Source organism: Hemitrygon akajei, chromosome 23 (genome assembly GCF_048418815.1).
Source record: "Hemitrygon akajei chromosome 23, sHemAka1.3, whole genome shotgun sequence".
NCBI lineage: Eukaryota > Metazoa > Chordata > Chondrichthyes > Myliobatiformes > Dasyatidae > Hemitrygon > Hemitrygon akajei.
In genome coordinates this window covers 15,740,601-15,768,035 of record NC_133146.1, presented here as the reverse complement: position 1 = coordinate 15,768,035, position 27,435 = coordinate 15,740,601, and the positions used below count along the sequence as shown (strand labels likewise).

The 27,435-nt window shown below is 43.9% G+C and overlaps 1 protein-coding gene across 2 annotated transcripts in view; it reads right to left on the bottom strand.

The window, feature by feature from the left end:
- The window catches only part of zfyve27 (zinc finger, FYVE domain containing 27), a 208,579-nt gene that overhangs the window by 3,464 nt on the left and 177,680 nt on the right, over window positions 1-27,435 (bottom strand). For both annotated transcript variants that reach the window (XM_073027028.1, XM_073027029.1), the window contains 2 exons: window positions 5,500-5,546; window positions 146-227 (listed from right to left, as the gene is read on the bottom strand). In XM_073027028.1, coding sequence (XP_072883129.1) covers window positions 146-227; window positions 5,500-5,546 — 129 coding nt within the window. The remainder of the gene's footprint in view (window positions 1-145; window positions 228-5,499; window positions 5,547-27,435) is intronic.

The following is a 27,435-nucleotide window of genomic DNA, read 5'->3' as shown; positions in this document are numbered from 1 at the left end:
GTGTTAAGATTGATCTTGTAGATTAAAAGGTTGGCAGAACATCATGGCCCATAGGGCCTGTTTTGTGATGTACTATTCTATGTTCTAAACCATCAAAAATCAAGAAAAATGTACAGGACAAGAACAATAGCAAGACTAATATTACCAGTGGCTCCCATTGATGACTTGGGGACTTTGTACGAACAACATCTTGAGCAGTAGCTGTTTCCACAGTTGCTGCAATTACGCTATGCACACAGGGAAGAAAAAATGTGACCGTCAGAGAACATATAAAAAGAACATTAACAAACAAGACACAGCCCACAGAATGTAATCTACAACTGCACTGTCATATGCAACACAAGCTATTGATACACAGTTAGTACACTGGATTAAATCTGTTTATAAAAAGTTTAAATACACTCAGTGGCTCCTTTTTAGATATACCTGTAATATGCAAATATCTAATCAGCCAACCACGTGCAGCAACTCAATGCATTAAAGCCTGCAGAGATGGTGAACAGGTTCAGTTGTTCAAATCAAACATCAGAATGCAGAAGAATGGAATGATTGGTGCCAGATGGGGTGGCTTGAGTATCTCTTCAACTGCTGATCTTCCTAGACTTTCACACACAACAGTCTCTGGAGTTTACAGAGAATAGTGTGAAAAACAAAAAGAACATCCAGTGAGTGGTAGTACTGTGGACAAAAACACCTTGTTAGTGAGAGAGGTTGTAGGAGAATGGTTGTCAGGAAGGCAACAGTAACTCAAATAATCACATTACAATGAGGAGGAGCTAGGAAAACTGGTGTCACTGATTTTTTTTTTGACCCAGGTGACTTCTTCGAGTTCATCCACGAAACAGCTTATTTTCTTCTCTTATGTCTTACTTTTCTTTTCAAGGTGGTTGGGGTTCTGTCAGAGTCCGTGTTCTACAGCTCAAACTATGGTTCTTTGCAAGTGGTATGCCTTCGGTCTGGCTGTGTGGCCTGGCACTTCGCTATCTCCAGGAACGGTCTGGAAGACGTGTGTCTTCGGGAAGTGGCCCCATAGATGATTCGGTTCTTCGGGAATTTCGCCGACTGAAAGTGGAAGACAGCAACATTGGGACAGCAGGCGATGCGTGCTGCAGTTGGAAGAAGGCCCCTGTACGTGAGCCATCCCTCTCTTTCTCAATGGTGAGTGAAAGCATGTTGGTCCTCGAGTCAGAGGGCTTGGAGAAGTTATACGGAAGATTGTAACATCGGAACAGCGAGCTGCTGGTCTCCGCTCTCGTTGTTGCAGCAGCGAACTCTCCCTGAGCCTGTCTGAGATATGCAAGTGTTGGGTTATGGACCGTAGTTTTTGTGGAGGTCTGTTTGGGGGCTTTTGCTATTGTTTGCATAGTGGGGGGGGGGGCGGGGAGGTCAGTACTTCTGCTGGCACAAGTGGGGAGAGGGGGGAGGGTCGATGCTCCCGCTGCTGCTTGTGCGTGGGAAGGGAAGTGGGGCCTTGGAATTCTGATCTTTCATTCTTTGAGGTTTCTTGTTACGTGGCTGTCTGTGATGAGTAAGAGTTTCAGGTTGTAGGCTGTATACATTCTCTGATATTAAATTGAACTATTTCAGTAACAGTGGTGTGCAGAACAGCATCTCTGATCACACATGTCGAATCTTGAATTGGATGGGATACAGCAGCAGATCACCTTGAACATCCAATCAGTGGCCACTTTATCAGGTACAGGAGGTTTCCAGTAGAGAAGCCACTGAGTGCAAGCAGTTTAAGCTAAACTATAAGATATCTATAGGGCAGTAAAAAGCAGTAACAGGTTCACCCTTCTACCAACACACAGTATTCCCAGCTGATATGCAGTAATATTAAACAGTGATAACTGATTTATCCATCATATTATTTTTAATATTAAGTTAATGAACAAGGAAATTATCAAAGAACACGTGCATGGATGGATGGTGTTAACACTGAGAGGCAGAACCCTACAAAGGACAGTAGATAGGCCCGTAAAGAGAGCTTTTAACACATTGGCCTTCATAAATCAGGGGACTGAGTACAGCAGTTGGGATGTTATGTTTTAGTTGTACAAGACTTAGATAAGGTCTCATTTCAAGTATTGTGTGCAGTCCTGGTCACCCACCCACTGAAAAGATATTAATAATTTTGAACAAGTGCAAAAAATTACAAGGAATTTGCTGGAACTTGAGGACCTGAGATTTAGGAAAAAGTTGAATATGGTAGGACTTTATTCCCTTGTGCGTAGGAAAATGGGGGGAGGTTTGATAGAGGCAAACAAAATTATGAGGGTTATGGAGAGGATGAATATTTACAGGCATTTTCCCCTCAGGCTGGGTGAGACTAGAACGAGAGGTACAAGTTAAGGGTGGAAGATGAAATATCCAAGGGGAGTCTGAGGGGAACTTCTTCATACAGAGGGTGGTGCAAGTATGGAACGAGTTGCTAGAGGAGGTGGTAGATGCAACACTTAAGAGAAGTTTGGATAGATACATGGATGAGAGGGTTTGGAGGGATGTGGTCCAGGTATAGGTAGATGGGACCAGGCAGAAGATTGTGTCAGCAAGGACCAGATGGGCTGAAGGGTTTGTTTCTCTGCTGAAGTGCTCAATTACTCTATTACAGTTGTTATTTTCATTGCTAACATTGAAATTCCTGAATTAATACGGATAGATAAAGGAAGATCTTGACACGTCCAAGGCTTCTGCCTTCATGACATTCAACCCCACGGCCGGGTATCTGATTTCCATCCAGGAGCTCTGGTGAGACGCAGAAGAGCCATCAGGTCGGTTACAGGTATGAACAGGATACTTCTGCAAGAGACCGAGGAAGTGAGAGCGGACTGGCAGGGGGCCAGGACCAGTCCGCTCAGAATTAGGCAGCACTCCTTGTGGTTGGAGAGCTGACGCCAACAATAACATGGATATGTGTACAGTACACTTTCGAAAGTGAGAGACGAGGGGGAGCAGAAATGCTGGAAATTCCAGGTGCGAAGCTGGGAAAATTGCCTGAGGGGAACAGATAGTTGTCTACTTTACTGGAAAAAGGCTTGGGTCTAGTTCAGGTGACGTGTGGGCCTCCCAGTGAAGTGTGAATCAAATTGGGGGGTTAAAGTCATTCTCTATCCCATCGTTCTCAAGCTGGTAAGAGCCATAGAATGATACAGTATCTAGTCCGTGCTGACCAAGGTACCCACCTAAGCTAGTCCTATTTACCCAGTGCTTGGCCTGTATTTTTCTAAACCGTTCCTATCTATATAATTACCTAAATGCTACAATTGAACCAGCTGCAACTACTCTTGCCAGCAGCTTGTTACATATATGCCACACTATCTATGTGAAGAAATTGCCCTTTTTAATCCTTCCTCTCTCACTTTAAACGCAAGCTCTCCATTTCCTGGTCCCCTTCCTCTTGGAAAAAGAATATGTTAATTCACCCCTCATAATTTCATAAGATCACTCCTCAGTCTCTATGCTCCAAGGAATAAAGCCCTACAGAGCTAACTTCTTCTTATAACTTAGTCCCTTGAGTCTAGATAATATCCTCGTAGATCTTCTCTGTGCTTTTTCCAGCATACTGACATCTTTCCTACTGGCAGGGTGACCAAAACTGAATGTAATATTCCATATTTGGCCTCACTAACATCTTGTACAGCTGCAACCTAACATCCCAACTTTTATTCCCAATGTTCTGACTGATGAAGGCTTGAATGCCAAAAGCCTTCTTCACCACTGTCTATCTGCGGCTGCACTTTCAATCCTACCGTAGTCCAACCACACAGACGCTATTACTAAGAAAGTGCCTCTACTTCCTGGGGAGGATAAAATAGTTATGACATGTCCCCTTAGATCTTCACCCATTTTTATTGATGCACCAAAGAGAGCTTTCTATCCGGATGCACCATAGCTCGGGACGGCAACAACTCTGCCCATGACCGGAGGAGTTGTGAACACAGTTCAGCACATCACAGAAACCAGCCTCCTCTCCATGGACTGTCTACACTTACCACTGCCTCAAGAAAGCAGCCAAACATAATCAGAGAACCCACCCACCCCCTCCTTTATCATTGGGCAAAAGACACAGAAGCCTGAAAGCACCTATCACCAGGCTCAAGTACGGCTACTGTTATAAGACTATTGAACAGTCTGCTAAATGGACTCTGGATTTCACAGTCTATCTCATGATGGCCTTGCACCTTATTATCTGTCTGCGTTGCACTTTCTCTGTAAATGTTATATTTTATTCTGCATTCAGTTATTGTTTTCCTTTGAACTACCTCAACGTACTATGTAAAGAAATGATCTGTATGGATGGCATGGACAACAAGTTCTTTCACTGTACCTCCGTACATGTGACAATAATAAATCAATTCATCAAATTAATACTCTGCTTTTTGTTCTTCTGGTTGGCTTCTTCTCGGGGTGGAGGATCACTTGGCAGAGACACAGACGCTGGAATCTGGAGCAACAAACAAAATGACGGAGGAACTCAGCGGGTCAGGCACCATCTGTGGAGGGAGACGGACAGAGGAGGTTTTGGGCGAGACCCTTCCCCTGGATCACTAGTGCAAATGAAAGGTCTCGATCCAAAACATCCATCCACCAATACTGCCTGAGCTTGACTTGACTTCCAGTCCTGCGGCGTCTGAGATTACAGATGAGACCAATGTGGGGACTACAGAATCGCCCGCTAGGGATGTCCAATTTGAGCAGTCTATGATATTTTGAGCTTCTTTTGCCATTTACACTGGGCTCCTGACAGCGAGCTTGGGAGTCTCAATGCCATCCTGAATTCCCCCCCTCACTGTGAGTGGCCCCGGCATTCCCATGAGCAAACTTGAAGTTTTTCAGCTGTGATCCAGTAATCTGTGTCCTTGACAGGATTTGGAAAATCACATTTGTTTCCAGTGTGTGGTGCTGGAGCAAATGAGCACTGTGGTCGCTACATGGAAACAAGATCTTCAGCCCAACATCTCTATGCCAGTTAAGGTGCCCATCAACCTGGCCCCATTTGACCTGGGTAGAGTGGATGTGGAAATTCACAGGAATGATCTTGGGAATGAAAGCTTAATATATGAGGAACATTTGATATCTCTGAGACTACACTAAATAGAATTCATAAGGATAATGGGGAATCTCACAAAGCTCCCTGATACTAAAAGGTTTGGATAAAGTGGACGTGGCAAGGATGTTTCAGAGTTAAGATTAGCTTTATCTGTCACACGTACATTGATCCATACAGTTCATCCCTTTTAAATCTCAGACATGGTCTCAGCTAAAAGATGGCACATTAATGCGCATGATGAGGGTGAGCCAGGAATTGTGCACTGAGGCTCCTGAGTGGGACTTGAACCTACAACCTTCAGGTGACGAGTGGCCACCTACTGAGCTGTGGCCAATACTGCTGAGTAACCACTGTTCTCCGCCACACTTCGTTTGCGTAAGTCGAGAAGCATGAATGGCCATCTTTTTACAATGAAGGTATGAGTCATTTTTTGGGAATAAAATACTCACTCGCTTCTTCAGGACTGAAAATGTGGAGCAGCAGCTGCTACAGTTTCCTGAAATGAGAGGAGGGTGGGCAGTCGTTAGTGAAGAAAAGTGCAGCAAAAACATAAATCAGAAAGCACAGCTATTAAAACAAAGCTTCTTCCACCCGAACTCCGCATTCCTTCGTTGTTATTACAGTCCTGATTACCGCAGTGCGCTCTGGAACAATCATTAAATATTAATTCACTGGAAATGCAGTTCGACACACTCAGTTGCTTGCAGAATTCCTCCGAACAGAAGATCATTGCTAAACCATTTCAATTAAACATCACACAGTTACTTTTGACAAGGAAATTCAGAGAAAAATAACCGGGGCTTTCTCCAGCTATGATAAGTATTGCAGGGGAAAGACAGATGAGGGGTGGTTAGAATTGTGGCTTTCAAGAGATCGTGTATCTTGGTAGTGATTTATGATGAGCCAATAAATGCTTTCAGTATCTTAACATTCTTCCTAGCAGAGTTTTTGTTTAGATCCCTCAATTCTCATGTCAACTCAGAAGCCATGTTACAGAATCACATGTACACAGAAACATACACTCAATGGCCATTTTATCATGTACCACCTGTACCTATTAAAATGCCCAACGAGTGTATTTTCATAGTCTTCTGCTCCTGTAGCCTATTCGATGTGCCGTGCATTCAGAGATGCTCTTCTGCACACCACTGTTATAACGTGTCGTTATTTAAGCTTGAGCCAGTCTGGCCATTCTCCTCTCACCTCTCTCATTAGCAAGGTGTTTTTGCCCACAGAACTGGTGCTCACTGGATGTTTCTTTTGTTTGTCACACCATTCGCTGTAAACCTGGAGACCGTTAGGTGTGAAAATCCCAGGAGATCAGCAGTTTACGAGGTACTCAAACTGCCCCGTCTGGCAACAACTATCATTCCACAGTCAAAGTCACTCAGATCACATTTCTTCCCCATTCTGATATTTAGTCTGAACAACAACTGAACCTCCAGACCAAGTCTCTATCTTTCTATTTGTTGAATTGCTGCCACATGATTGGTTGATTAGATATTTGCATTATTGAAGAGTACAGGTGTAACTAATAAAGTGGCCACTTAAATGAGTCATTTGTGTTAAGAACCAACAAAGACAGAGGATGAGCTGGGAGCAAGTATTGCCACACATTCTGGTGTCAACATGGCATGGCCACAATGCTTGGCAGAACAACATAGAACATAACAAAACAACAAAAGCAGAATTTGACATGAATCCAGATAAAAATGATGATAATCAAAACAAGAAACTGCTCGATATCCGAAATAACTGCAGAAAATGTTGGAAACACACAACAGACCAGGCAGTGATTGTGGAGAGAAAAACAGGCAATGTTTCAGAATGAAGACCCCTTGTCCGTTGGCTGTCAATCTGTAATGTTAACTTTCTTCTCCACATAAAATGGGATTAGGGCAGAAAACCAAAGACCTAGGTCTAATAAAGTGAACAAGGTGAAATGGAGAGAGATAACTGGATGAACTCAGGGCCCAGGCAACTGACTGGAAAGCCACCAAGAAGGAAATGATTGAAATTTGAAGAGACCAGAAATGGAAGAGAGTAGAGATCTTGTGAGGAACTGAGCTGTATGGGATCATGGGACTGCACACGTGACATCTGGAGTAACCGCAAGGTGGAGCCAGCCATGAAACAGAGGCTCTACCAGCTGAGCTACAAGAGATTCTGCAGATGCTGGAAGTCTTGAGCAACGCACATAGAGTCCTAGAGGAACCCAGCAGCCAAGCAACACCAGGCAGGGATGGTCAGCTGAAACTCGATCCTGAATCCTGTAGTCCTTTTGGGTGTTAGAGGATGGGTGTGAGTGAGGAAAAGGTCATGTTTTGGCATTGTTGTTTTGTTGCTTGCTGTGGTCTGTGTTGATCTACTACATTAGTGCCAGAATATGTGGTGACATCTGTAGGCTGCCCTCATACTCAGGCGTGTTGCTTGTTAATGCAGATGATGTATTTCACCACATGCTTTAATGTAGATGTGATAAATAAATTTGAATTTGAATCTGAATGAATGGTTCCTGGCCTGAACCATAACAGTTAGTTTCCCTCCACAGATGCTGCCTGACCTGCTGAGTTCTTCCAGCATGTTTGTGCATGTAGCTCCACCAGCTGTATCTCAGTGTCGGTGATGCCATGGACCACAATTACATTTGAAAAAAATGGATCATTTCACCCTAACTGGACTCCATTCTAATATCAGAGGAAATCTGCAGATGCTGGAAATTCAAGCAACACACACAAAATGCTGGTAGAACACAGCAGGCCAGGCAGCATCTATAAGGAGAAGCACTGTTGACGAAGGGTCTCGGCCCGAAACGTCAACAGTGCTTCTCCTTATAGATGCTGCCTGGCCTGCTGCGTTCCACTAGCATTTTGTGTGTGTTGTTTCCATTCTAATATGTTTACCTGCCCCAAAAACTGATGGAGAGTCTTATATGGAGCTTTGGCTTGGAATTTCCGTAATCAACAACACAAGCGATTCTGCAGATGCTAAATATCCAGAGTAATGCACACAAAATTCTAGAGGAACTCAGCGGGTCAGGCAGCATCTATGGAAAGGAATATGGTTGATGATTTGGGCTGAGACTCTGGTTCCTCCAGCACTTTATGTGTGTTCCTTAATCAATTTCTTCAACTAAACAAACCACTAAGCATAACTCGGCAAAAGACTGAAAAATTAACAGTAAAATGTACTGCATTTTTCCTCTCATTGATTTGTAGAACATTTTCACACTGAATGCAAAGGAAATCCTGCCAAACACCCACCTTACAAACATCTCCGCACATTTAGTTAATGCTGTGGCAATGAAACTATTCAGAAAGAGAGATTACCCTTGTCAAACAGTTATTGACCACAAGTGACCTAAACATTTTAAATCGAATTAGAACTAAAAATAGTAAAACTGTCCTGCCCACTGCTCCATTCCTTTTCACCCACTATTACGCATCGTTTCACTCCTTCCCAAAAGAAAACATTAGAAGTTAGCTTTTAAAACCACAGAAATCTCACCACTGTTCTCTCCTGTCTCCTTCTTCATCACAGTTCAGTCCATCACAGGGAAAACCCAACTCTTGAGCACACTTCCAAGAAGTGGTGCCACCAGAAAACAGCATCCATCAACAAGGACCCCCACCATCCAAGCATGCTCTCCTCTCACTGCTGCCACTGGGAAACAGGTACAGGAGCCTTAAGTCCCACACCACCAGGTTCAAGGATAACTACCCTCCAACCAACAGGCTCCTGAATAGGCATGGGTAACTTCACTCACCTCAACTCTAAACTGATACTTCAACCTATAAACTCACTTTCAAGGATTCTATAACAATTACAGCACGGAAACAGGCCATCTAGGCCCTTCGAGTCCACGCCGAACTCTTCTCTCACCTAGTCCCACCGACCTGCACTCAGCCCATAACCCTCCATTCCTTTCTTGTCCATATACCTATCCAATTTTTTTTAAATGACAAAATCGAACCTGCCTCTACCACTTCTACTGGAAGCTCGTTCCACACAGCTACCACTCTCTGAGTATTCTATTATTTATTAATTATCGCTTTTTTTGTATTTTCACAATTTGTCTTTTGCACACTGGTTGTTTTTTTAGTTTTTGTGTATAGTTTTTCATTTATTCTATTGTACTTAGAATGCCTATTAGAAAGTGACATATATGTACTCTGATATAAAGTTACTTTGAACTTTACCCATTTTAGACAAAAGGTGGTAAAGAAAGTGCATGACATGCTTGCCTTCACTGGTCGGGACATTGAGTAGAGGAGTCAGGAAGTTGTGCTTCAGTTATATAAAGCTTTAGTCAGACCGCACTTGGAGTATTGTGCGCAGTTCTGGTTTCCCCTTTTCAGGAAGGATGTGGAGACTGTGAATAGAACGCAGAGAACAGGGGCAGCATTATAGCACAGTGGTTAGCTGAACGCTTTGCGGCGCCAACAATCGGGGTTCCGTTCCCGCCGCTGCCTGTAAGGAGTTTATATATTCTCCCTGTGACCGACCGCGTGGGTTTCCCCTCACACTCCAAATGTACGGTTAGGGTTACTCATTTGTTGGCACCAGAAGCTTGGTGACACTTGAGGCCTCCAGCACAATCTCGGACAGTGTTAGCTTTGGTTAAAACTATATGCTTCATTGTATATTTCAATGTTTTGATGTACATGTGGCAAATAGAGCTAGTCTTTCACTTTAAAAAAAAGGATGCTGCCTGGATTAGAGGGTATGACCTACAAGGAAAGGATAGCCAACTTGGGTTGTGCTCCCTAGAGTGATGGAAGCTGAGGGGAGATTTTTAAGATTACAAGAGGCATAGATAGCATAAACAGTCAGAACCCTTTCCCCCAGGGTAGAAATTTCAAGTACTAGAGGACATGCTTTTAGGTTATGGGGACATTTAAAGGTGATGTGACGCAGACAGTGCTTGGTGCCTGGAATGGGTTACTGGGGGGTAGAGATGGAAGCAGACAGTTTGGCAGAGTTTAAGAGATGGGACATGGGTATGAAGGGATGGTAGAATATGGGTGGCATAGAGGAGGGGGATGTTAGTGTAACTTGGCAACAAGACCGGCACAGATATTGTGGGCCCAATTGCCTTTCCATTGCTGTACTATGTCCCATGTTTGATGGAAATATTTTCAAGTGCTCTTGGAGCTAAACAAAATCTTACAACTCACAACCTCAAGCGGTCTCACTGTCAGAGATGGTACAGCACTGACTTCACATCCCGAGTACTTGCACTCTTCTCCAATGTTGACTGTAAGATGCGTATTGGCCCAGAAAACTAAGATAAAACATTCACCCCACCAATTTCCCTCTAAAGAGGTCAAGCAAGGAGGAAGGATGCTGGTAATTGGTTTATTATTTTCATATGCAACGAGATATAGTAGGAAGCTCTTTTTTTGTGTGCTATTCAGACAGTCCATACACAAGTACATCAACGTAAATTCCCAGTCATTTTTATGCCATGGACCCCTACCATGGACCCTAGGGTGGGAACCCCTGTGGTAGAACTTAGAACATTACAGCACAGTACAAACCCTTCAGCCCAAAATGTGTGCCAACCTTTTAACCTACTCTAAGTTCAATCTAACCCTTCCTCCTACATAGTCCTCCATTTTTCTATCATCCATATGCCTGTCTAAAAGTTTCTTAAATGACCCTGTGTATCTGCCTCTACCACCACTCCTGGAAGCATATTCCATGCACCCAACACTCTCTGTGTAAAAACCTAGCTATGATATCCCCTCTATACTTCCTCCACTCGTGTTAAAATTAGGCACCCTTGTATTAGCTATTTCCGCCATCCGAAAAAGTCTTTGGCTGTCCACTCTAATCAATGCCTCTTATCATCTTGCACATCTCTATCAAATCATGTCTCATCCTCCTTCAGTCCGGAGAGAAAAGCTTTAGCTCACTCAACCTATCCAGTCAAGACAAAGAAAGGCAGGATGCAGAATGTAGTGGTGCAGTTACAGAGAAAGTGCAGTGCAGATTGATAAATACGATGCAAGGGCCACCACAAGGTAGATTGGGAGGTCAAGCATTCATTTTTAGCATAAGAGAGGTCAGTTCAAGAGTCTTGTGGCAGCGGGGTAGAATCTTGAGCAAGAGACACAAAGTGCTGCAGGAACTCAGCAGGTCAGGCAGCATCTATGGAGGGAAATAAACAATCAACATTTTCGCTGAGACCCTTCATCATGACTGGAAAGGAAGGGGGAAGAAGCCAGAATAAGGGGGAAAGGACAGAAGCTGTCCTTGAGCCTGGTGGAACACACTCTCAGGATTTTGTATCTTCTGCCCGACAGGAGAGGAGAGAAGACAGAATCAATGGGTATACCCAACTATGGCATGCCTCATTATGGTGCTGAGGCATGCATTTACTCAGCCATGTCCTCTAAAATGAGCCCTAAGCTGTCAATCTCCTCCCCCACAGGGCAGAGTTCACCCACTAAGGCAGAGCAGATAATACTCACTAAATTAGTCACACCAACCCATGGCTACATTATCTCCTGGGCTGGCCAGGGCACGTAGTAGTTAAATTACCAGATTGGATTAGCAATGCAGAATCCTGAGTCCGAAGCTTGCCATGGATGCAGTGGGATTTGAAAAATAAACCTAGTCTTTAGTAATAATGACCATGAAACCACTGGATTGTCATTAAAAAACCATATGGCTTTCTGATGTCCTGCAATCTTTCACCAGTCTGGCCCATAAGTAACACCAGACGCACAGTATTGTGGTGGACTGGGAAGCCACTCCGTTTAGAGGGAGTTGGGAATGGACAATTAACACTCGCAGTACAACGATGTTGCACCCTACAAAATGAGGTTAAATTGCCTCAGGAGAATGACTGGAGGGTCTCATCCACATGAAAAAGATCATTTTTGATTGACCTGAAGGTCACTCATTACTTTCAACATCAATCTGCATTTACTGCAACACTGCAAAGCTTTCATAAAAGCGGATAACAAGAACTGAAGGGCTTGGCTGTGCACTAAATAAGGAGACAGGTCTTAAAGAGAGAGGTGTGGAGAGTTCAAAGAAGCAATTAGGGTACAGATGGTGCTCAGGATGTGGAAACAAGGTGGGTAGAATCAGATAAAATCTGAGGCCAGTCTGAGATACCCAAGTGAGAGCCAGCTTGGGTTACTGAGACATGTATATCACTTACAGATGAAAGGCATATAAAGGGGAGATTGTCTTTTCTGTAGGGTAGGAGTATAAAGAGACTTTAGGTTTCAGGTGAGGAGGAGTTTTAAAGGGGATCTGAGAGTGGTTACACAGAGAGTGGGCACACTGCCAAAGGAGGAAGTAATGTAAACAATTATGTAATCACTATGTTTAACAGGCACTTTAATATGCAAGGCACATACGATAATGGATATCCTAATGCGGGCAAATGGGATTAGGGTGGAGGCGCATGGACACTGCAGCCCTGCTTCCATGCTGGGTAACTCTGTGAGATTCTTCATGCCTTTTTACTGTTGCATTCCTCTCCGAATCTTAGTGAGATTTGTTTCCAGTCAAAGCCCATTGATGAGCAGTGAGTAATTACACCTTCGTCAATGAAGCATCTCCTCAGGTCAGAACCACCAGCACTGAAGGTGAGTATCTGCTGCTACAGCTTATAATTCTTTATTATTTATTCACTGACTTAGAGATACAGCTCAGTGACAGAACGTTCTGACTCAGTAAGCCTGCGCTGCTCAATTATACCCCCGTGATCAATTAACCTGCTGGCCCATCCATTTCTGGGATGTGGGAGGAATCCCACGCGGTCACAGGGAGAACGTACAAGCTTCTTGCAGATAGCAGTGGGAGTTGAATCCGGGTCACTGTGCTAGCCACTACACTACTTACTGCCCGTTATGCCGCTGGCATTTAGGCAGCAATGAAGGACCTCCATCTCTGTTGCACACAGCTATAGGAAGATTCTTCATTGCTGGTTCCTTTTTTTGATGAGTCAGTGTTGTTAGCCCTGAGCTGAACCCCTGGATCTGGAAGACCGGTGTACCACTCTTAGTCTGGCCTCTACCCTTTGAACTGTTTGGTATGGGTGGCCCTAACAAGAGCCAAAGCACAAGGAGCTTAGAAAAACAGAGGGCTATGGGTAACCCTAGGTAATTTCTAAATTAAGTACATGTTCGGCACAGCACTGTGGGCCGAAGGGCATGTATTGTGCTGTAGGTTTTCTATGTTTCTAAGGCCCTGACTCCAGCCAACATAGATCTCCAAGTCATTGAGGCACGCGAGCCTCCGAACCCTACGTCAAGGCTGTGGTTGTCTTGGAGGAGCCCTACACTACCATGCCACCTAAATTCACAGGCACTTGGTGGAGATGCTGAGAATGAGCCCAAGACCTCATACTTGTAAAGCATGCATTCTCTCACTAAGCTACATCCCCATTCCACACATTCGACTTTCACCAACTTCAGCAGAGTCAAATCCTAATGGATCAACACACAATCTGCTGGAGAGGGGTGTAAGAGAATCGTTTTAGTCAAAACCCCGCATCAGAATTCCACTCAACCCCTCAAGTTCCTCCAGCAGATGGCTTGTTACTCTTGGGATTCCGGCATCTGGTGTCTCTGTTGTCTCCAGCTTCAGCAGGAACCCGGCATTTTGTCACAAGTTTCAACACCAGCGATCAGTGCTCCCTCATTAACTAGTTCCTGCATTGTTACACAGGAGTATCCTTCAACTGCACAAGTCCACCCACCGCTGGGGCTCGGGTAGACGCACTTTGCCATCAGCCATGACGTCCTCTCCTCTCGTTCATTTCCCAGAGAACAGTATCCTCATTTCTGAATCAGAGGTTGTGTGTCCAGGCCTTCGTTTCATTTTAAAAAATCTTTTGTATTAATTATTATTGAAGATTAACAAAAAATACATTAAGGTAATCAAGTCAATGTCATTATGTACAATGAAGAATTAAATTAGCAAATAACTGATTAACAAAGCCAAGCAATGTATCAATAATAAGAAAAATAAAATATTAAGAATTTTTTTTGAAAGAAAAAAAGAACCCCTACTAAGAAAAAAAACCTACTAACTTAAAAAAACTGGGGGAAAAAACCCATTTGGAGCACAACCCCGGAGCTATACATCATACAAGCTTCCATTGAAGAAAGACATCAATCCACCAACTCAAATCCATTTAAACAAAAATCGGAAGGAAACCATATTAATTAACTCAAATCAGATGATAGTAACGGGCAAATGAACCCCACCTTTTCTCAAAATCAAATCAAGGATCAAAAGTTCGACTTCTGATTTTCTCCAAACTGAGACATAGCATCACCTGAGAGAACCACTGTATCAAAGCAGGAGCAGAAGCATCTTTCCATTTCAACAAAATAGCCCTTCTGGCCAATAATGTAACGAATGAAATTACATGTTGAGAATTACCATGAATATATTGAGGGTTCAGGCCTTCCTATGTGACCTGTGCACAACAGCTGAGGGTAACCCTACACAGTTGGATGGTGCACTTCAGATGGAAAATTAAACTGCACTGGCTTGTCCATTCTGTCATTGCTTTGAGTGCCAGGGAAGTGATTGCCAGTGCAGTTCTGTCATTCAGCATCATCAAAACAGGTAATCTGGTCACTCATATTGTGGGTTCTTGCTATGTATATTCCTGACAAATGTCACTTCACTAAATACACCTTTAAGTATAGCGCTTAGGGGCATCCTCAAAGGGATGCAGAAACTGCTTTTGCTTTATGTTTTAAAAAAACATTAACAATCTTTTCATGCAACCCCCCCCCCCACCCCCAAAACACACAGATGCTTTGTGACCCAGTGAGTTTCTCCAGCAGAATGTGCGTTGCCTCATTTGGACTTGGTTCTGCTGAAGTTGGTGGAAGTCAAATGTATAACTGGGATGTAGCTTTTAAAACAAAAATCAGTGTATCCAAACAACTTTTAGTTGCCAGATGTCCCATTTCCTGCCTCCGAGGTCAGCTGGGAAAAGTTTCACCAGCAAGAGAAAATCTGCAGATGCTGGAAATGCAAGCAACACACTTCACCAATCAGGTCTCGGAGTACCAAAGAGATCCTCCAGCGCTGAATGGGTTAACAGTAGATTGCGGCTGTGTCAGTATCATATTCTTCCCTGCTGAATACTAGCTATCCCAAATGATAACTCAGAGGAGGAGAAATCTGCAGCAAATTGCTTTTCCAGATGTGACAGGATAGGTAACTTGTTTAGATTACAAAAGCTTTGTCTGTTTAATGTGACTCAGTTTAAGGTTCTCAACAACACTTTTGCTGAACAAGCAAAATGCACCGAGGTTACCAAAACACAGGTCAGCAAAGAGTTAGGTCACATCCCTGAGCGAAATGGCAAATGTGTTAAGCCCTCTTTCAGATGTTGAAACAATTCTTGCACATGGCAAAAGTTGACATTTGTCGATTCCAGCTTCATCAATTTCTTCCCCAACAAAAAAAAAAATTAAGAGAACTTCATTTGGTTGGAATTGCCTGGTAACAGTAAGACTAAATAAATGTCATAAGAAGAAACAACATGTGATGATGGACATAAACAGAAGCGATTCTGCAGATGCTGGAAATCCAAAGTAACGCATGCGAAATGCTGGAGGAATTCAGCAGGTCAGGCAGCAACTATGGAAAGGAATAAACAGTTGACGTTCAAGGCCAAGACTTGATGAAGGGAACCAACAAAGATCTCCAATGAAGATCCTGATTTTGGATCTTGGTCCAAAATGTCAACTGTTTATTCCTTTTGATGGGTGCTGTTTGCCTTCCCGAGTTCCTCCAGCATTTTGTGAGTGTTGATGGATTTGTCCCAGACATTTTAGGGAGGTTCTCAAAGTGAAAAGGTTCTAATCTCAAGATGCTTTTCAGTATTTGATACCTTTACCTAGTAATTGGTAGAGGAGGGAGACAGTCAGCAGCTCAGGTCAGATACGGGGGGGGGGGGGGGGTGGTCACAGGCAATACTGAAGTTAATAGTAGCTACTCAAGCAGTGGAAGTAGTTACTTCGTACTGAGGCAAGTATAAGATAGAATGGCTAGGCTGTCTGACTAGTGATCTAGTTGTAACCTTCAAAACCCAAGTGCGAAATTTGGTTCAAATGATTATATAATTTGGAATTTCAAAAAAATGAATACTAACCTCAGAAATAAAAACTCATTGCATTCATCAGTACTCATCTGTTTACCTGTCTGTGGAGACTGGAAGTGGATGGGGTCCAATTATCTGCCATTTCTAAGATATGATTACGAGAGGATACGGTGTACTCTGTGGAATGCGGTTCACTTGATAGTCGCTCAAGTCATGCAGATAAGGAGAACACAACACCCACCAAGCAGCTCTACATCATCAGTAAGAGTCATAGACTTGCAAGACCCACACTCAACAATGTTTCTTCCTGAGGTCATGAAGAAGGGTCTCAGCCCAAAACGTCGACTGCTTGTTCATTTTGACGGATGCTGACTGACCTGCTGAGTTCCTCCAGCATTTTGTGTGCATTGTTATGGATTTCCAGCACCTGCAGAAACTCTTGTGTTTAATGTTTCTTCCCGTCCGTCATCATATTTCTGAACAGTCGGTGAACCCTACCTTTCAGCTGCACTATTTTTAGTAATGTTATGTCTTTGCACTATACTGCTGCTGCAAAACAACAAATTTCACATCATACAAGACAGTGGTAACAATCCCGATTGTGATGTCATTGGGTGGGACTCCTTTCCTTGCAGCATTTACTGCTGACAAGTACCAGAGCAGCAGGGTCACGGTATCTGATGTAATATTAGGGGGCAATGGGGGAAACTGCTGCACGCTGGCAGTCCAGTGTAAACTCTCCACTTCTCAACACTCCCAGCTGGGCTTGAGGCAAAGTCTGCGCGTGGCGGTATTGTACGGACGAGGTGGCACTGAGAGAACAAGTCGGAAGAGCTGGCAATAGATTGGTGTTGAATCGATGCGGCACACAAAATGCTGGAGGATCACGGCAGATCAGGCAGCATCTATGGAGGGGAATAAATAATCAAAGCTTCAGGTCGAGACCTTCATCAGGACTAGAAAGGAAGGGGGGGGGGGCAGAAGCCAGAATAAAAAGGTGGGGGGAGGGATGGGGGAGGAGGATTTGTGAGAAGCTGAAAGATGATTGGTAGAAGTAGTAAAGGGCTGAAGAAGAACAGTGGACCATGAGAATAAGAAATGGAGGCAAGGAAACCAGAGGGAGGTGATGGGCAAGAGGGCAGCCTGTGGGGAATGGAGAAAGAGAGAAGGCGGGGAGGGGGTGGGAGAAAGTATCGGAAGTTAGAGAAATCAATGTTCATGCTCATGGCATCAGGTTGGAGGCTAGCCAGATGGAATACGAGGTTGCTCCTTCAACCTGACAGTGGCCTCATTGTGGCAGTAGAGGAGGCCATGGACCAACATGTCGGAATGGGAATGGGATGACAATTACAATAGAATCAATACACCCACCCGTAATTTACGGGTAATCCAAGCACAGTTTCTCAAAGTCAGGAATGTGTGGGCTCTGGTGGGAGGGCTTCATTCTTCAAGGCCATTTCTCCTGGAGGAGAATAAATGTGGCAACTTGAAAAACACTAGTCCCAACACAGTGGACTGACCAAGTGCTCTAGTCTTGAGATAGTTGTGGAAACGACAGCCTCCATCATAGTCCCTTTACACCGACAACGAAACAGCATTGGGGGGGACACAAGAGATTCCGCAGATTCAGCAGGTCAGGCAGCGTCTACGGAGAGGAATAAACAGTTGATGTTTTTGGTCTGCTATTTATTCCCCTCCATAGATCTGCCTGACCAGCTGAGTTTCTTCAACATTTTCTGAACATTAGGGGAAGGTGGAAGGTGAGAGTTTCTGATTTCTGAGGTACCCTGGTGCCTCTCATGTGGACAAGTTACAATACTGAAACAATGCAATGTAGGACCAGGACCAGCTTTACTTTACGTCACTTTACTGCACAGAGGCTCTGTGACCACGGTAAAGGACTCCTTGTTCAGAGAACCAGCGAATCATTGTCCTGACCTGGGGGAGATACAGGGGACATTTGGCAATGATTCTGTGGGGAGAGAGTGGTGGGTGGATGGGCCAGGGGAACGTGACCCTCTGTGCTTTTAAATTGCCGCTACAGACTAACCCTCTGCAGTCTAACCTGGTTTCAATCTAGACCACTTACACTGGATTATAAATCAAAAACTCTGTCAGATCAGAACCACTTGTTTTTAATATATCATATTAAATTTAATAGCAAATCCTCATGACACCAACCCTAAAATATTATAAAGCAGTAACGTTTTAAGCTCCTTGTCTCTGGTGAGCATTTAATTGTGCTCTATAGAGCTACAAAGACTGCGTCTGAACCTCTAAGTCCACACTTCCATTCATGTGCAGATCTATCGCTACCGGCCTTCAGAGGAGCGGCGCCACAGCCTCCCCAGTCAACAGTGCTCAACCCCACCCCCACCCCCACTATGGGTGGACAGAAAAGATTCCCTGCCACTATTTTGAAAGAGCACTGGATTCCTGCTCGATGTGCTCACCAATGCTTAAACCACAAGCAACACTTTTTTTTTAAAGCAGTCAGATTATCTGGTCATTATCCCTCTGTGATCTTGGTTTGCACAAACTAGCCACCACATTATATTTCAGCAGGGACTGTACTTTGAAAAAAATTAAGCGCTTTGTTGACCTTAGAGCACCTCAGCACAGATCCAGGTTGCCAAAGTCACAAGATAAATGGAAACAAGTTCATTCCCCACCCTCATCCTGATTCATCTCAACAGTGACTGACGCTGTATATTAGGGATTTATATAATCTTAAGAATGGTGCTTCCCAAAACCTGAGCTTTAGTGTTCTAGTGGGACTAGAGGGACTTGGCGGTTAAGGTAGAGAGAAGACAGGGAGGAGGAAAAAATCAAGGGAGAACATGGTGGGGAGAGAGGGTGGTGGGGGCAGAGAGAGGTGGGAGGAAATAAAGGGAGGGTGGAAGAGAGAGAGGAATGAGGGTAAAAAACATGTGAGCTTGAGGGGGAAGGCAGTGGGGGAAGTACAAGCAAATAATGTAAGGTCTGAAGGAAGTTCAGCTATCTAATAAGTTTTAAATCCACAATACAGAACTGATTACATGTATACCAAGCCTTCTTCCTATCCAGAGCAGCTGCGTTTTCCATCTCTGGCTGAACACTTTCCAACATGTTAATAAAACATTAGCAAGCACAAAATTATAAAACGCACATAAAAACGTTAACAAGCAAAACGTTTCGGCATTCCTTGGCTTCTCCTTGGATGGCCATTGTTTTGGGTTAGATCTCAGCCACTACTGCAATATAAAGAGTGATGTATGTCCAGCGCTAGGAAGGTGGAGTTGCAGGGAAGAAATGGTGGGGAACGCTCACAACTGCTGGTCCTTTTTGCTAAGACAAGATTAAGGTGGAAGGACACCTAAGGTTTGTCTGGGCTTTATCCACATCAAGCATGACGACAGTTTCTGGCCCACTGATATAAATCTATTCAATGGTCTCCTAGTACAATGAAATTAACCTCACATCTATGGAGGGGAATGGATAGTCACCCATTCATATCCCTCCACCAATGCTGTCTGACCTGCTGAGTACTCCACCATTTTGTATGTGTTACTCTTTTATTGGTTCCTTAAGTTTGTCATACCTGGGAGGGGCAATGGTGGGGATAAGCATCCATTAACTATTAAATGCTCCCAGTGGCATGCCTCTCAAATAGCCTGACAACCAAGTGCAGCTCTTGGCCTCACAGGAGAAGGGGCACAGGCAGGTTACCGTAGCCTTAAAACTAGTAGCTTCGGGCAGATGGGGCTCATCAGCCATGGTTGGCAGCTCATCTAGGAGAAGGAAAACTCCTAATTTTGAATCTCCACTGCCTTATGGCTGGAGTCCCTAAGGTTGCCCTACACTGAGTTCAACACTGACGAGTAACTTCTGAAACATCACTGGTGCCAAACTGTATCCTTCTCTGCCATTCCTTTGTAGTCATCAGCCACATGAAGAGGGGGAGCTTGCTGTATGGGCAATAGCTTGTTCTCCTTATCATACTGCCCTGGTTTGCATACAGGTGGTGCTGCACCAACAGAGTAGGTAGCTAAGATGCAAGATGCATGGTTGACCACAGCTTGGCATTCAATACTATCATCCCCTCACACCAATCAGTAAGCTTCAAGACCTAGACCTCAATACCACCTTGTATAACTGGACCTTCAATTTCCTCACTTGCAGACCCCAGTCAGTTTGGATTGGCAACAACATCTCCTCCACAATCTCCCTCAGTACAGGTGCACCACAAGGCTGTGTGCTTAGCTCCCTGCTCTACTCGCTTTACACTTATGACTGGGAGACTAATCACAGCTCCAATGCCATATTTAAGTTTATTTACGGCCCACTGTCATGGGCTAAATCAAAGGTAGTGATGAATCGGCATGTAAGACAGAGATTGAAAATCTGGCTGAGTGGTGCCACAACAACTTCTCACTCAATGTCAGCAAGACCAAGGAGTTGATTATTGACTGCGGGAGGAGAAAACTAAAGATCCATGAGCCAGTTCTCATTGGGGGATCAGAGGTGGAGAGGGTCAGCAATTTTAAATTCCTCGGTGTTATCATTTCAGAGAATTTCCCCTGGGTCTAGCACAAGGAAAGCATGGCAATGCCTCTACTTTCTTCGAAGACTGTGAAGATTCAGCATGTTATCTAAAACACTGACAAACTTCTATAGATGTGTGGTGGAGGGTAAATTGACTAGCTGCGTCACAGCCTGGTATGAAAACACCAATATCCTTGAATTGAAAAGCCTACAAAAAGTAGTGGATACAGTTCAGTCCATCACAGGTAAAGACCATCTACATGGAACACTGATGTAGGAGAGCTGTATTGATCATCAAGGACTCTCACTACTCTCTTCTCAGTGCTGGCATCAGGAAGGAGGTACAGGAACCTCAGGACCCACATCACCAAAAGACCATCAGATAGGTTCAGGAACAGTTTTTACCTCTCAACTATCAGGCTGTTGAACCAAAGGGGATAACTTCACTCATCACATCACTGAACTGAACTGTTCCCACAACCTATGGACTCACTTTCAAGTACTCTTCATCTCATGTTCTTCATATTTATTATCAAAGAGGCACACATCAGGATGCTCTTTATCAACTACAGTTCAACATTCAATATCATCATCCCCTCAAAACTAATCAATAAGCTCCAAGACCTTGGCCTCAATTCCTCCCTGTGCAATTAGATCCCCAATTTCCTCACTTGTAGACCCTAGTCAGTTTGGATTGGCAAAAACATCTCCACAATCTCCATCAGTACAGGTGCACCACAAGACTGTGTGCTTAGCCCCCGCTCTGCTCGCTTTCCACTTGTGACTCTGTGGCTAATCACAGCTCCAATGTCATATTCAAGTTTGCTGACAACACCACTGTCACAGGCTGAATCAAAGGTGGTGATGAATCAGCATATAGGAGGGAGATTGAAAATCTAGCTGAGTGTTGTCATAACTCAACCTCACTCATGTCAGCAAGACCAAGCAACCGATTATAGACTTCAGGAGAAGGAAACCACAGGTTCATAAGCCAGTTCTCACCAGAGGAGCAGAAGTGGAGAGGGCTAGCAACTCTAAATTCCTAGGTGTTACTATTTCAGCTGACCTGTCCTGGGTCAGCATGTAAGTGCAATTACAAAGAAAGCATGGCAGCACCTTTACTTTCTTAGGGTTTTGCAGAGATTCAGCATGACATCTGAAACTTTGACAAACTTTTATAGATGTGTACTGGAGAGTATATCACAGCCTGGTATGGAGCACCAATGGCTTTGAATGGAAAATCCTGCGAAAAGTAGTGGATTTGGCCCAGTTTATCGGACTTAAAGCCCTCTCAACCACCAAGCACATCTACATTTAATGGTTATGGGAAAGCATCATCCATTAGCAGGGATCCCCACCACCCAGGACATGCTCTCTTCCTACTGTTGCCATCAAGAAAAAGGTACAAGAGCCCTAGGATTTGCATCACCAGGTTCAGGAACAGCTCAATCATCATGCTCTTGAACAAAAGGGGATAACTTCACTCACTCCATCATTGAAATGTTCCCACAACCAATGGACTCACGTTCAAAGTCTCTTCATCTCATGTTCTCGATATTTATTGCCTATTTATTTGCATTTGCACTTGTACAGTTTGTTGTCTTTTGCACTCTAGTTGAACACTTTGGTTGGGCGGTCTTTTATTGATTCTGTTACAGGCGTCCCCGCTTTACTAAAGTTCACTTTACGCCGCTTCGCTTTTACGAAAGACCTACATTAGTACCTATTTTTGCTAACCGAAAAGAAATCCAAAGAGGATTTTCGCTTTTATGAAAAAAGGCACCCGCTTTAAACTTGTGTTTACCCTGAGAGAGACTACCATGACCGTGAAACCTTGTGCAGGCGTGCGTGTACGTGGCGATTTTTTTTTCTACAAATCGGTTTTTGGCTAAATCTTCCCGATTCTGGTAAGTGAAACTACACTCTACATACATTATTTCTACTTAATATAGAAAAAAGGCACCTGCTTTAAACTTGTGTTTACCCTGAGAGAGACTACCATGACTGTGAAACTTTGCGCAGGCAGGTGTGTGCGCATGCATGTACGTGCCTTTTTTTTTAGGTTTTATGTGCTATTTGGTATGACTTGGCAGGTTATTTTTTGGGTCTGGGAACGCTCAAAAATTTTTCTCATATAAATTAATGGTAATTGCTTCTTCACTTTACGCCATTCTGGCTTACAAAAGGTTTCATAGAAATGCTCTACTTTCAGATAGCGGGGGAAATCTGCATTACTATTCTATAGATTTGTTGAGTATGCACACAACAAAATGAATCTCAGGGTTGTATATGGTGACATGTATGAATGATAATAAAATTAACTTTGTTATTTCTTTTTGTATTTGCACGGTTTGTTGTCTTTTGCGCATTGGCTGTTTGTCAGTGCTGTTGGGTAAGGTGTCTTATTGACTCTATTGTGTTTCTTATATTTACTGTGAATGCCCACAAGAAAATGAATCTCAGGGTTTTATATGGTGACATGTATGTACTTTGATAATAAATTTACTTTGAACTTTGACCCCAACTAACAGAGGCCTCATTCACTCATTGGTTTTCATTATGATACCTTGACATACTGATGTAATGATTGATCTGTTTTGAACGGTATGCATGACAAATTCTTCACAGTGCCTTGGTACATTTGACAATAATAAACCAATGTGCCAATGTGTAACAAGCTTCAAACAGCAGTGCCTACAGCAGGGGGATTCAATGGCTTTAACCAGAACACGTTTTCCCCTCCGGTTAATTGGTGCTCGCCTGCACTGCGTTGCAAACTTGTCAAGTCACTGTGCGCTGAAAGCGCTCCACTGTAAACAGGAAACCAGCTGCAGCTGCCACTGGGGAGCCCTGGCATTTCGGCCTCAAACAAAGCAAGGGGCAGGTGATGAAATCATAATAATACTGCATTCTTTAAGTGTATGCCTTGAATTTTAAATGAAACTTAAAAGGAACAAGAGAAGCACGAGGAGCTAAGTCATGCAGATATCAGACAGTGAGGGCACAACACACGGCCATCTGCAACTTACCTTTGAACAAGTCTCTCTGTACCCTCTCCAAGGTCTTAGAAGGCTTTGAAAAGTGCCGTGGTCAGAATTCATTACAATATTCCAGCTGAGACCCAACCAGTGTTTAGCCAAAGTTCCTAGCTACTATTTTTAAGGACACAGATTGAACAGCTTGCTATGAGCTCCATCCCTAGTCTCCCCAAACAGATCCTTTACTCCCATTTAAGGAAGGTCAGTCAGCCCCTGGTGGGCAAAGGAAATGCTTCAAAGTTAACATCACAATTAGCCTGAAGAGATTCAACATCACATCTACAAAACTGGGAAGACATTGCACCTGGAGGAAATCTGTTTAAAAGGGAGCTGAGCTACATAACAGCGACCTCCGCTGTGCTGCATTAAACAAGTGGCAGCTGCAAAAGGAGAGAATGAACACCCAGAAGACCAGCCATTAACCACAGTCACCACTTACTCATGCCCGCACTGCACCAGAACATGCGGATCCCAAATTGGCCTCTACAGCCTCCCAAGGACCCACTGATAGATAGTCCCTTAAGAGAACATCTTACTCGACTTGAATGATCACAAGAACTGCATTTAGCAGCTTTGATGTCTCTGTGAGAATCAGATATGTTATCAATGACTTACAATGGCATGAGATTTGCAATCCCTTTAACTCTACAGTTCTCTTCACTCTTCTTGTCATAATTTGTTTACATTAAATTCCATCTGTCCCTTGCACCATTTTGCAGACTCCTGAGGATTGTTATCTTTCTCCTTCCTACGATGTTGATGAGTTTTGAATCCCTTTTAAAACGGATCAGAATCGGAATCAGCAGCAATACAGAGCGGTACATAAAAAATTATAAGTTGCAATAAGAATATAAAAATGCAGTGCGGAAGAAAACAAAATAGTGAGGTAGTTTGTGGGTTGATGGGTTGATGGACTATTCGGAAATATGATGGTGGAGGGGAAGAAGCTGTTTCCAAAACGCTGAGTGTGGGTGGTCAGGCTCCTAGACCTCCTCCCTGACGATAGTAATGAGAAGGGGGTATATCCTGGCTGGTAGGGGGCTTTCATGATGGATGCCGCCTACTTGAGGCATCACCTTTTGAAGATGTCCTTGATGTCGTGGAGGGTTAATGCCCATGATGGAGTTTAGTTTACATCTCTCTGCAGCTCATTCCGATCCCGTCCATTAGTCCCTCCATACCAGATGGTGACGCAACCACTCCGTATGCTGCCGAAATTTGCTAGTCTTTGTTGATATACCCTCCTAATGTGTGTCCTCCTGACTTCTCCTTCCTGAAGTCCACAAACAATTCTTTAGTCTCTCCCCTCCCCCACCTTTTAAATCTACTCATCTTTTTTTCTCCAGTCCTGTTGAAGGGTCTTGGCCCAAAACATCAGCTGTAATTCTTTCCATAGATGCTGTCTGGCCTCCAGCATTTTGTGTGTGTTGCTCGGATTTCCAGCATCTGCAGATTCTCTCTTTGTAATTCCTCAGTCTTACTGATGTTCAGTGCAAAGTTGCTGTAAACCTTGGAAACTTGGTAACTTTCTGTGCTGTAAGTTTCCATGCAGTGGTTCTACAAAGGCTCACAGACCAACCTCAAACAACATTACTTGCAACCACTCAATAATACAGAACTTACACTCAGTGGCCACTTTATTAGGTACAACTGCACACCTGCTCATTAATGCAACTCAATACATGTAAGTATGTAGACATGGTCAAAAGGTTAATTGTTGCTCAGACCAAGCTTCAGAACGGGGAAGAAATGTGATCTAAGTGACTTTGACCGCAGAATGATTGTTGATGCCAGACAGGGTGGTTTGAGTATCTCAGAAACTGACCTCTTGGGATTTTCATGCACAACAGCCTCTAGATTTTACAGAAAATGATACGAGAAACAAAAAACATGCATTAAGTGGCAGTTCTGTGGGCGATAACACCTTATTAATGAGAGGTCAGAAGAGAATGGCCAGACTGGTTCAAGCTGACAGGAAAGTGACAGTAACTCAAATGACATGTTGCAATGGTGTGCATAGAGCATCTCTGAAAGCACGAAACATCGAACCTTGAAGTGAATAGGCTACAGCAGCAGAAGACCATGAGCATACACTCAGTGGCCAGTTTATTAAGTACAAGAGGTGCCAAATAAAGTGCACAGAGTGTAAATTAAACACGAGGTTCCCACTCATGCCTTCTCGGGTATGAGAGGGGATGTGCTCCAGTCAGGAGGAGTGAGAATGTGGATCTCACTACCATTGGAAGTGACTGAGGCAGCTGGCACATTAGCATGGACGGATTTCCGCAAAGGCAAGTTTTATTAGGTACACCTGCTCATTAATGCAAATATCTAAACACACAAATACAACTGCCAATGCTGTGGATCAAACAATACATACACAACACTGGAAGAACTCAGCAGATCAGGCAGCATCCATGAGAAAAGAGTAGCCAACGTTTCGGGCCGAGACCCTTCATCCAAATATCTAATCAGCCAATCATGAGGCAGCAACTCAAAGTATATAAAAAAAAGCAAATAGATATGGGGGCATCATGGCTGCAGAGTGCTTTACAGATTGGGGCTTCAGAGTTTAATTCTGGCATCCTCTTTAAGGAATGTACACGTTTTCCCATGAACCGCATGGGCTTCCTCTGGGTGTTCTAGTTTCCTCTCACTGACCACACATGTACCAGGTAGTAGATTAATTGGTCATTGTAAATTGTCCCATGATTAGACTGGAGTTGAATTGGGGCTTCTGGTAGCATGGCTTAAAGGGCCAAAAGGACCTGTTCTGCACTGTATCTCTAAATAGATAAATACTGATGGAGTGAGAGCTATAGGAGACACGAGGATCATGGACCAGGTAACTGCAACCACCCCCCACCCCCTGTACTGTAAGTGAGGGGTAATTTAAAAATTTTGACAACCTTGAGGGAAGCTTCACGCCCTTTTGAGTCAAATTTACTGGGACTGAGAGCTGTAGTTTCCTCAACATTAGAGAAGCGCGGTAGCATAGCGATTATTGCCAGCGCTAAGATCAGGGTTCAATTCCTGCTGTTCTCTGTAAGGGGGTTTGTACGTTCTCCCCGTAACCACATGCTCTGGTTTCCTCCCACATTCCAAAGACGTACAGGTTAGGGTCTTCCCTTAAACCTATCCCCTTCAGTATTAAACTTCCTTACCCAGTAAAAATGACTGAACGTTCACCTAATCTGTGCCCCTCATAAATTTATAAACCTCCATAAGGTCACCTCTAATTCTCCTTAGATACAGCATTTATTTATTTATTGACATACATCACGGAGCAGGTCCCTCTGGCCCTGTGAGCCACGCCACCCCTCACTCCCCCAATTTAATCCAAGCCTCGTCAGGGAACAATTTACAATGACCAAGTAACCGGTACACCTTTCGACTGTGGGAGGAAACCGGAGCATGCAGAAGAAACCCGCATGATCATGGGGGGAACGTACAAGCTCCTTACACGCAGCAGCGGGAATTGAACCCGTGTTATGTGTACAGTAGGGAACAGTCCCACCCCATTCCAGAAGCCTAATTCTGGAGAGTGCTTGGGTGAATACTACAGCAAGTGTCTATAGAACTTTACGACGTGGGTTATTACAGAAGATGGACATTCTGGTTTTGTGATATCAGCACACAGAGAGTTGCATAACCTGGGGACTGCCAAATCAGGTGAAAAAAAATGTCAGCAAACCTTCCTCCCTGAATCAGTCACCAGCACCAGGGATAGC